Raw genomic sequence first — 11,913 nt, forward strand, 5'->3', positions numbered from 1 at the left:
ATGATAAAAAACCGTTCTGACAAAGCCTTAGGGTTTTGTCACTCCGGTGAATCCGGGGAAGTAGCGGTGTATTAGGCTGCGGTGGGGATGGGAGCGGGGGGTGGTGGAAAGAGTATCGCAACTGATAACCTCGAAAAAGACCCTAGCAATTACTGATAACCCATGCCAAAAACACACTCCAATAACAGTTTGCTATAAATTTGACCTTCTTTTTTTGATAGTTTATTAGTCTTCTGGTAAAACTACTTATTATATATCGTTCACAGCAGATCGTCTCCTGCCGGTGTCTCGTCTTTGAGCATCTAAGATACAAACCTATTATAAATGGTCACTCTTAAGTTATGCTCTCTCCTTAAAATATTTTGTCAAGATTGTCATAAGTTGGTAGTTTTCACCTAGGACGTAGGACACCTATCTGTTTAACCGGAGAATCCTGAGCGATAGTTAGGGTGAAAATGTTCCATTTGCCCGTTACCTGAGAGCTGTTTTAGAAATGAGGAAACTTTTAAGGGTAAGTATTTACAAACATACAGTATATCAAGAGGTTTTCAAGGTAAAAAAGTGAATCCCCCATATAGGCCCTCTACCCAAGGTAATCACTCGTAAGTTATTTTAAGACATGGTACCCAGTTCTTCCGAGGATCTTACTCGCACGATGCGTGTACGGCCCAAACGACTTTTTCGCAATTACCTGACACGAAATGGCGGGAAATGTGGTGAAAAGTACTGTTATATGTTTTGGTTTTCAAAAGACGTTTCGTTGTACAGATGTTTACTACACTCTTGGCTGCCTTTTTGTTCTGCTGAGCATTCGTTTGCTTTGTGCTCGTTTGGTTGTTCATTCTTTTACCGGTTATTTCATGGCGAATAGAACCGGTGTGACTACTTTAGTACAAATATCTCAACTCTCAAACAAGGATGGCCATCATGCGAGACGGGATAAAATCTAACGAATCTTGCTTTATACATGTAATTAACGTCAGGACTGAGTGAGTGTTTCACGATACTATTTTGATCCGTGTTTCCTGCAAACACCTGGAAATGAAAAAGAAGTAAATTATGCTCTTACAAACTAAGATCTACCGAAAATAACACTTATCAGTGTTATGACGTGTGCTTCGTAGCTCCGTCGTTTTAACTTGTTCTGTTTCGGTGACCAGTGACAGAAATAATGGCCGAAAAATATACTGCTTCAGCTGATAAACTCGAACATTAAAGGGAAAAAATAATAATAAATAAAATATTAATAAATTATCAATTATGAAATAGTCGTCTGAAAAGTTCGCGTGTCAGTTAAGATTAAAGTACTTCAATTTTCTCTTGACTGTCTTGTTCAATTCAATAATACTTCCACTTTATGAAAAGCTTATCAGCAGAAGCTTTTTACACACTGAACACCCCGTAAGAGCATTTTGTCAGTCCTAAAAGGAACTCAATATGCATGCGCGCTTTCAACTGTTCTGGTATCGAACTGTGGTAACAAAACTAAGCACGCGCATTAGGCCCAGTTCAGACGCCGAACTTTTCATGAGCCGAACTTAGGCGCGGTTCATACGTCGCATTACTGCCGTGTCGAATTCAATTCAATTAAGTGCGGCAGAAATGCGACCGTCGATTCATACGTCGCACTTGTATCGCACTTAATTCGGAATTTATACTGTCGGGTATGTCGGCCAGGGGAAAATGTTTTAAACGTAGAGTATTCAATATGGCGGACGAAAATACTGAGCGACGAAGGACTTTAATTTTGCGAAAAATTGTCCGCCAATGGAACGAGAAGGAGAAGGCTGACAACGGAGTAGTATGAGTTGCAATATGTTCAGGTTGCATTGGGTCGAGAATGGCTAAGTTTCCTCTTTTTCTTTGGGGGGAAACATTTACGCATGCTCAATACATTAACATAATGTATGCATTAGATTCGACACGGCAGAAATTCGACGTCTGAATCGGTGTCGCATTTCTGTCGGATAATGCGACAAGACCAGTCGAACGTGCGGCAGAAATGCGGCAGCCGATTCAGAAGTCGAATTTCTGTCGAATTTAATTCGTTGAATTGAATTCGACACGGTAGAAGTGCGACGTATGAACCGGGCCTTAATTCGAATTTGAACCGACCCAAATTGTCAAAAGTACGCCTGTTGATTCAAACGTCGAACTTAATTCACCTAACTTAATTTAGTTTGAACCAAAACACATCGAAAGGTCAGCGGTTTTCAGGCAAGGTGTATGGATTAGGTTAGGCACATGAAAAGTTCGACGTTTGAATCAAAGCCGTTCCAAAGCCGAAATTCCCGGCTGAGCTAGGCGAGAAGAACGGCTGAGCCATTCCAAATTCAAATAGCCGTTCTTAACTGATTCAGACGCCGAACTTTCCATGTACGTAATTCAACGTATTGGGCTCGGCTCATGAAAAGTTCGGAGTCTGAACTGGGCCTAAGAAGTCTACGAAAGTTGTTTTACAAAGCTAACTGAAAAGAAAATGCCTACAACTTCCATTCAAGGAACGCTAGACTTGTTTTCAAATCGAAATTCTCGCTGAGTGATTAAAACTAACATGGGAAGATTTTTAGTTTTAACTTTTTCAGATAAATTTGTATTTACAATTTTTATTCTTTTCGAAACTTGTTATATGGGCAACCCAGCTTGTTAAACTATTTCTTGCTCCCGATTCTTTTTTTTTCCTGCAATATATAGCGGTACAAACATCCTTTATAAACAAGGACTTCAGGGCTTGTATGACTTAAGTATGAGACAATTGTCCTGTTTACTGAGAATAAAACTTTACAATTTCTCTATAGGCCTACACTCCTGGATAAGAAAATATAGATTACCTCATGGAAAGTGCGCGCGTACGGTATTTACGCACGAGTTTTCTGATACAAAAACGAGTGCATTAAGACCGTACAAAGCACATTCCGTGCTGTAATTTGTTTATTTTATACTTACTGAGATTTTCACTATCGACGATTTTAAGAAAATTTATTTGCTTTTTCATTTAGCAGAACAATAGTCAAGTTATGCTTTTATTCAAACAAACCTCTCGAAAGCTTGATGGTTTGTAATCCTGGTCATATTTTCGTTTGACATTTAAAATAAATTCGCACATGAACTTGTTGAGTTCATCTAATTTGATTTCTTCTACTTTTCAGATCTCTTCTTTCTGTTTGAGGAATTGGCTAAAACACGCTAAGGTCGCGTCGGGTCTGATTTCTGATTTGATGAAACGCTTTTTCCACGTGTAAGAAAGTCGTTTCGCGATTGTGATTGGATGAAGAAATTTCCGCATGGGATTTCATGCGATCAATTCTATCCGAAACTCTAAGTAAGTATGAAGTAAATATTATCTTAGCCACCTTTTCAGCATTGTTTTCCTTGTAGCTGTTCCATGTTACTCCATCTGTAGAAAGGTGCACTTTGTAGCTGGTGGTCCAGAAAGGGCCTACTCTTTCTCCTTGTGTTGCCACAGCACAAACAGACCGTACTGCACTCATATCAACTTGAAGATAGTCTGTTCTGTCTGTTGTTGTGTTTGTACACCACGCTCCATCTCCCCTGTGCGCATTCAGCCGACCATAGTATGGATACGTATAATTATCAAAATTTGTGCTTGCCGTCATTCTGGCATCTGGTATTGTGTTCCTGTCTTCTACACCAACAGGCCCACATTCTGAACCACAAACGAAAACAAAAGACAAAAAAGCAATTAAAAAAGGCAATCGTGTTACTGTGTTACGTACTTATGAATCAAAGGCCGTCTGGAACATTATGTGAGAAAAATATTAAACATACATGTACTGTCCAGCATAAAAATCTTGTCATTGATGTAACCTTTTCTTCAAGTCTCATCGTAATTCAGATTCTGAAATTGTGACTTATACAGACTAAGATTATGATAGCACAGCTCAGCTGCTTTCTATCTGCGAGATATCTCAGCTATTTAAGCAACGAACAACAGGAAGCACCCAAGCTATACTACTCAAAACAACACAGATCTGACATGAAAGCTGATTGTCAGTAACCTTTCATTAGCCAGGGGAGGGAGGGAAGGAGGGAGAGAGGGAGAGAGGGAGGGAGGGAGGGAGGGAGGGAGGGAGGGAGGGAGGGAGGGAGGGAGAGAGGGAGGGAGGGAGGGAGGGAGGGAAGGAGGGAGAGAGGGAGGGAGGGAGGGAGGGAGGGAAGGAGGGAGAGAGGGAGGGAGGGAGGGAGGGAGAGAGGGAGGGAGGGAGGGAGGGAGAGAGGGAGGGAGGGAGGGAGGGAGGGAGGGAAGGAGGGAGAGAGGGAGGGAGGGAGGGAGGGAGGGAGGGAAGGAGGGAGAGAGGGAGGGAGGGAGGGAGAGAGAGAGGGAGGGAGGGAGGGAGAGAGGGAGGGAGGGAGGGAGGGAGAGAGGGAGGGAGGGAGGGAAGGAGGGAAGGAGGGAGAGAGGGAGGGAGGGAGGGAGGGAGGGAGGAAGTGAGTGAGTATAGTATAGTATAGTATAGTATAGTATAGTATAGTATAGTATAGTATAGTATAGTATAGTATAGTGTAGTATAGTATAGTGTAGTATAGTATAGTATAGTATAGTATAGTATAGTATATCTTTAATGCGCCTTATTCTCCAAAGGGAGGTATTGGTCTGTTTACAATAAAGGTTTAACATTAACTAGTACAATAAGAAATAACATTCACTTGATTCTTTTATAATTCAAATAAAATGAAATAAAAATTATAATGCTCATTTCGTTTGTAAGTTGAGAATCTCTTCTTTTTTTAAACATTAAGTTGATATATTTACCTATTATTTTTGATGTAACTCTATTGTCAGCTCTAAGTAAGTACTTAGTTCTTTCGTTATCGCTCAGATTTTCGTAAAGTGCATCTTTGTTTGAAATGTGAGAATGGAGCTCAACTCTTATGGTAGCGTACCCCTGGCAGTACATCAAGAAATGCTGTTCGTGTTCTACGCAATTTTCTTTGCATACTAAGCATGTTCTTTCCTCTACTGGGATTGATGCTCCTTTATTTTCATATTTTCCAGTTTGTATTCGTAATGCGTGACATCATAACCTAAGCCTTGTCAGGCTAATTCTGTGCGCTGAGTTTGTAACCGTTTTCAGGTAATTTTCAAATTGACAACTCTTTTTAACTTCCTTGTGCGTTAATTTTTCCCTTGAAGTTGTTGATGAACTGTTCTTAGTCTCAAGCCAGTTTTGTGAATACTGATTTCTAAGATTTTTGTTTATTTTTAATCGACCGTTCTTGATGTGTTGTCGTGTTACTGGTTCTGGTGATTCTGTTACTTGATACCCCCTAGTGATCTCTTCATTGATTGTAACATCAAAGAAAGGTGTAGAAGTTGTTGCATATTGAAATGCTTCACGTAACAAAACGTTGCGACAAGAATGCTTCAATCTTTGCCAATAGCTAAAGATTGAAGCTCTTATATCAATGCTTAAAGGGTACCTCCCAAGCTCTGCCCTGCAGGCAATATTTGAGTGAGTGAGTGAGTGAGGGAGAAAGTGAGAAAGTGAGTGATTGATTGAATTAAGTCTTTATAGTCTAGATACCAGTCACTCACTAGAAATAATTAACCGACCGCGAGCCGGGAACCAAAGCCGGAATAAAGTTTTTTCTAGACAAATTAACTTACTTTTAATATTGATGGCTGACCATTAAAAGATGGGTGCCACTTAAAAAAAAACAAAAAAACAAAAAAACAAAAAAACCCTTGAAAAGCACATATTTTCATGCCCATATGAATAGGAATCAACCCTGCACATTTCCCCTTGCTTGAGTCCTTACCTGTACAATTACGTCCATCTCCAGTGTAGCCCAGGCCACATTTACAATTAAAGGATCCCTCAGTGTTAACACAGTCAGCATTCACATGGCAATCATGGCCGCCATCCAGATCGCACTCGTCGATATCTAGATTGTGAACAGAATGGTCCTCGATAAAATCAATGTTTCCAAAGAAGGGGCGGTTACTACTCTGGGGACTTGGCTATTTAATGAATATTACAAAATCCCGAAATTTTTGATGTTCATTTTGAACGGGAGCAGGACCTGTACTCAACACCTTAAATCGCATTACCAGAATGCAAAAGAAAAAAACATGTCACTTTGTCTCGCTTTGTTCACTCATATGTCGTTTTAAGAGAAGTTTGAAAGTGTTAGAAAACTCATCAAATATGAAGCAAAGGCAACTAAATAAAGCTATTCTCCAATCACCTTGACTGCAGCTCAATCCAGTGTATCCTGTCGGACAGATGCAACGGTAACGTTTACTGGTGTATCCAGCTTGACAAGTGCTGCTCTCTGCACAAGCACCATTGCTGCAAGGACTCTGACAAAACAAAAACAGAAAGAAAGAAAATTAAGATAAAGCTTTGTAAGGTCGTAGCTGGTAACTTAATTTGTTCCTTGGAAAATGCTTATTTTAGTAACCTTTAATATCCGACATTTAATTTATTCGTACAAAACTCAGATATAACTTGGTGATTGAAACTTTTTTCTGTTTTGCCCAGAGTTTGTCGTTAATATTGGCGAAACAGTATACTCCCGCTTTGCCCATCAAATTCTAAGAATACCTGTGTTCCTTGATACCTAAATCCACTACGTTGAACCAAATCTCCCGGATATAGTACTTCATCCGAGTCGCTTATCTCACACAAGTATTGGTGGTTTTCGTCCAGTGGTCCTACGTTAAAAGACAAACAATTTGGCTCGATGAAACATCTAATGTTACAGATGTCTTCTCTGGTTGTGTTGATTTTTATGATCACGTGATTAGTTAGAGCTCTGTCCTGGACTGGTTGGGAGTACTTCAGCTGACGGCACTCTTGAGCTGAAATGAAATGGAATCAGATACGTTTTCACCATATCTTTTCCGTGTCAGATTTGCCCTTTAGATATTAAAGGCTCGCGTTATTTTGATCGTTTGTGATATGTTTAATGCAGTGTGATAAAAGCCAGTAGTATGACATCAAAATTTCCCATCTTTTATCTCTATTGACCAAACAATCACTCTCTTACGATCGACGCAGTCCTTGACAATATCCAAATCCCCCAAACCTTGCCTGTCTCTGTCATCATAAATGCAATTTTCCTAAAATACTGCAAAGCATTTAAGGAGTCCTTCCAAAATACTCTGGAGCAGGGATGGCGCAGTAGTGAGAGCAGTCGCCTTCTGCGAATGTGGCGTGGGCTTGATTCCGACCCGGCGTTGCGTGTGGTTGGGTGTCTGGAAAACCCGAATAGCGAATAGCGAATACTCGCGAATAGCGAATAGCGAATAGTCCCGAATAGCGCGAATAGTCTCGAATAGTGCGAATAGTGGCGAACAGTCGCGAAAAGTGGCGAATAGTGACGAATAGTGACGAATAGTCGTCAATAGTCACCGCTTTAGATCTAATATCCAGCGTTATTTAATTATCCAAATAAGCAACAGAATTTCAGTGAAATTATGAGCATTTATTACCTTTTCTTCTCCGGACTCAGGCGACGGCTGTCCATCGCTGACATTAAGAAAACAGAAAACACAAGGATAACCTAATAAAGACGTATTTACGCTTTTGCAGCGGTAAAAACAGAAGAAATTACGTTTAGAAGCACCTTTTGTCCTGATAAGCGTCTGTGCTTTTTAACGGAAAAATCACATCCTAAGTTGCTTCGAGGTTGACTGCGAGATACTGGGTACCCTATTTGTTACTATTTGCCACTATTCGCCACTATTCGAGACTGTACGCCACTGTTCGCACTGTTCGTACTATTCGCTATTCGCTATTCGGGACTATTCGCTGTTCGCTATTCGCGACTATTCGCTATTCGCTATTCGGGTTTTCCAGACACCCCATGTGGTTTGAGTCCGCTGTTGCTTCTCCCCTTGATCTCAGGGTTCTCCGGTTTTCCACCTTTCACAAAAACCAGCATCCTCAAACTCCAATTCAACCAGGATAGGGGACCCGCATGAAAACCAGATAAGGCTTCCTCTCTAAATATTGTAATTTATTTAATTTATCACTTTACAAAATTTGTCCTTTGATAAAATCTGATCTCTGAAAACGTCATCGCTACTTAAATCACGTCTTTATTCTTCCTTACTGCAGACACTTCCACAAATAACGGGACCCCTTGAGCCTGATTCACTCAACAGTTTATGGAACGTTGTTTCATTTAGCCTGATGGTTTAGTACTTAAGGAGCAGTGTAAGTGATCGTTGAAAACTGAACAGTTGTAGCCAAAGAAAACGTGACATTGCGCTACGAGATTACAATTAAATAGTGCAGAATCTTCCTGAAAAAAGTGAGTCTTCCTCTCCCGTATTGAACCCTCATTGTATCCTAGAATGTCTTCCTACCTTCACTCACCGCCAGACAAGGAAGAAACCAAAACATGAATATCATCATAATCGTCCACATCGTTGTGTTTGTCGGCGTAGATTTTAAGCGACCCAACCGTCTTCCTGGATGTGTTAGTCAGTCTTCATTTACTGACTTTAAGAAAAGCGAAAAGAACGTCAGCTTGCCTTAATTAAGCGAGTGCCGCAGTAAACATCTTGAGATAACAAGAAATAAACGGAGGAGTGAGAAAGAAAAGACAGTTGAAAACTACTTACTGCCTTCATTTTAGTTTCAGTCTTGATTTCTAGCGATCAATAACGACTGAGAAAAACAACTCCCAAATAACATCGGCGACCACCACCCGCCATTTCGAGTATTCAGTTAAGTAACCCCCAAGCGGGCTATAAAATATGCTTAATTAGACGTTGTGCTAACAAAGTTAGTCAATAACGCTAGTGGAATATAAAAAAGGTTTGCTCCACTAATTAAAAGCCCTGGTGCCCGTTTCTCGAAGATCTTGAAAAGTTTTCGCACTCGGAAAGCTGTAGCAAAATCTCAAACCTTATGATTACGGAGTTGTTTTATCCACATATTCTTAATATGAACAGAGCTTCTCCTCAAACAAGGAATTCAGGCGTATACACGTTTCGGTTTTTAGGTACAGATTATCTAAAAATGGCTTCTGGGGCTTTCGGGAAACCCTGGCCAGAAAAGATTAGTTCAGTTTTGAATGTTACAATGAGATTCATTTTTCTTTTGTTAGAGAATTCATAATTCAAACTGTAGGCTTTTGAACTGAACCGCAAGTACACACTGCCGACCTGAATGAAACCAGCTGTTATTAATCAGCTATTCTTATGGAAGATCACCATATTTATACACCTCATTCATAAATGGATGCTTGCGCACTGCAATCTTTTGTTAGGAATGGTTTTGAACGCAGCTGATAAAATCTCATTACTAGAAACTGAAGACATATTATTTTGACAAGGTAGAACAATTTGTTAGAACAATTTGATCAAAATATAATCATATTTTATAAGAGCTCGGCTATGGACGATTGGTTCCTATTTGTTTCAACTGAAAAATCCCTAGATATAGGCAAGGTAAAATTGGTTTCACTTGCTAAAAAAAAATTAACGCGACAAATTTTCCCAACGGCCGTGGATCAATGATATGTAACTATACAGAAAATATATAACGCATGTTTAAAGATGCTTTCCAGTCCGTATTGCGCACTCACGAGAGTTTTTTACGTTTTTTGTTTTGATTCATGTAAGACGTATCAAAATGTAACTTTTCGCAACTAGTTACATGAGTTAAATTCAAAAGTTTGATGTCAACTAGCCTGCGAGCGGGCTCACGTTTGAGTCACGCGCGCGAGGTTCCCTTCATATGCGCTGTACTGTTCATGTGCGCTGTACTGTTCAGACTCAGACACTGCTTTGATGTAGGTCAATATGAGATTAAACCAATAAAATCGAAACTATCTCGTTTGAAATTTTCTTAATATTGTTCACTGTCCACTTACAAGAGGTTATTTTTGACCCTGTGGAACCCAAAGAGTGTCCTTGTCCGCTTAGGAGAGGTGTCTGCTTACGGGAGGTTAAAAATGTAGTGTTGGAAAAGAAAGAAAGATTTCTCTTTTTTTCCTAATCCAGTTCAAAAATAGTCTTTCATGAGCTGTTCACCCAAAGCAAAGTAATGTTCTAGTTTTGTTGTTATTGTTTCATCATTCTGTTGGCTAATTTGTGAATCATACACACGTCACCAACGAAAAAGGCAGCATTAATTACCAACTAGATATGCTAGTTATAGTAGAAAAAGTCAATTCTTAATTAGACAGGAGTAGCTGGTTAAAGAGTCAGTTATACGACCAACATGAAAAAAGGCAAGGTTTGGTAATAACCCCGGAAAAAAAAAAAATCAATTTTCGTGTCAACTTACTTTGCACAACAAAACTCACAGCGTTTTCGTCCTTTCCCAGAATACTGAACGCCAAACATTTATATTTCCCCGCATTCTCTAGGTGTACATCAGCAATGACGTCCGCCTGACGCCATTTTGATCCTGTTGCTAGGTAACAATCCATTGGTCCTAACCCAAGATAGCTGGGGAGCAGGTTTCCCAGTGGTAGAGTTAAACAGGCAGAGCAGCAATATTACCTTCGTAGACAGTCAATCGGGAGGCCGGAGAAATGGTCACTCTGGTGTAGAAGTTGATTTTCCGGGCTTACCTTTAATCCCTGGTATACCCAGTGACCTAATAACTCCTATAATTCCCTTTTCTCCTCTTATTCCAGATGGTCCAATTCCTTACTTTCCTCTTCGACCTGACAGTCCCATAATTCCTTCGGAACCTTTTCTTCCTCTCCTTTCCGGAGGTCCCGGCAGTCCTTGCGGGCAAAAATTAAGAGTTCCATTCTTTTGACAGATCTTTTGAAACTCAGGAGATGACGCCTTCCAAAACTTCATTTAAATTGGCTGAATTATTATAGGTTCAATTGTTGGTAGTACTACGTGTGACTCTGTGGAGCTTTGTTAATAATAATAATAATAATAATAATAATAATAACAATAATAATAATTCCTTTGAGTATTGGGATTTGGGAGTCAGAGGTGTCAACATGTATATTCAAATCACCAACAGTTGAGAGAGATAACCCAAGTAACTCGCGTAAAGTCGCACTGTAAGTTCAAAAGTCTTGTTTCAGTCTTAAGGCCGTTACTGTACTTATATGGAAGTTAATTTGGCCATGACTACAATCGGCGACATGATTAGTTGACACATTGTCTTTCAATAGTATTTGTAGTGCACCAAATAACACCACTTGTTATATCGCGCTATAAACTTTGGAAACGACCCCGCTCCCCCATTTAATGTTGTTTGTTTGTAGCTCAAGACCACAGCAACTGCCACACAACATTGTTCACGGAGAGGGGGAGGGGGGAGGGGGGAGGGGGGTTAAAGGGAGAAGCTAGGAGGGCAAAAAGGGACCGCGGTGACGAAATAGGGTTAAAATGGTGAACGTGTCAACAATTTTGTCGCCGATTGTAGCCTATGAGCGGTTTAGCTTTAGCTCTAAGATTGGTGAGGAAAGAGACGGAAACCAGGAACAGTGGCGAGCGTTGAAACGGGCTCGCGGCTTTGCTGCACGCTTCCTTTCGTTTGTGTTCTTTCTTGCGGATTTTCCAACAAACGTGAGACTGCTCGCAGTCTAGCCATGAATGAATTATCAGTCAGGAGCTTCAGTCAGTCTGTTGAATGAAAAAAGGTTTTGTGACAGGAAAGACCAACTTGAAGCCTTTTGCACTGAGGGACCTCAAGGATCTCTGCATGCGGGAAAACGTGACGGTCGCACGGAATGACATTGCTTGAAATTAATCAGCTAAAATGTACCATCTCCCATCTTTTATACAGCAAATCAACTAACTAAAGTCGTTTTAATTGAAATTAATTAAACGAGCCTGTCTTCAAGACACTAAGATCAATTGCAACTAGTAGAGTTTGTCTGTCTTTGTTTGTTTGTTTTCTTTTTCAGTCGCTGCATGAACGTTTATATAACAGGAATCAAGAGATACTTAGTCACAAT

General features: G+C 40.2%; 1 protein-coding gene and 2 pseudogenes across 1 annotated transcript; all 3 read right to left on the reverse strand.

Annotated features, from left to right (window-relative positions):
- Positions 1–188: 188 nt before the first annotated feature.
- On the reverse strand, positions 189–4,026 carry LOC149116288 (lactadherin-like). The gene is made up of 3 exons (XM_089278215.1): positions 4,020–4,026; positions 3,354–3,736; positions 189–1,035 (listed from the first exon to the last, which is right to left on the reverse strand). Exons 1-3 carry the CDS (start codon positions 4,024–4,026, stop codon positions 883–885), a joined length of 543 nt encoding a protein of 180 aa, XP_089134341.1. The 3' UTR covers positions 189–882.
- A 549-nt stretch (positions 4,027–4,575) lies between these two features.
- LOC149116289 (uncharacterized) lies at positions 4,576–5,886 on the reverse strand (annotated as a pseudogene).
- A 336-nt stretch (positions 5,887–6,222) lies between these two features.
- On the reverse strand, positions 6,223–10,795 carry LOC149116290 (uncharacterized; annotated as a pseudogene).
- Positions 10,796–11,913: the final 1,118 nt, after the last annotated feature.

The sequence above is a fragment of the Orbicella faveolata genome, unplaced genomic scaffold (genome assembly GCF_042242905.1).
Source record: "Orbicella faveolata isolate gen_17 unplaced genomic scaffold, um_ofav_v1 contig_12, whole genome shotgun sequence".
NCBI lineage: Eukaryota > Metazoa > Cnidaria > Anthozoa > Scleractinia > Merulinidae > Orbicella > Orbicella faveolata.

Bases quoted from the DNA above. Each gene is read 5' to 3' on its own strand.
- LOC149116288 (XM_089278215.1), bottom strand. The intron at 1,036-3,353 runs GTGGCTAAGATA...TTTCATTTCCAG, and splicing joins AGGAAAACAATGCTGAAAAG to GTGTTTGCAGGAAACACGGA.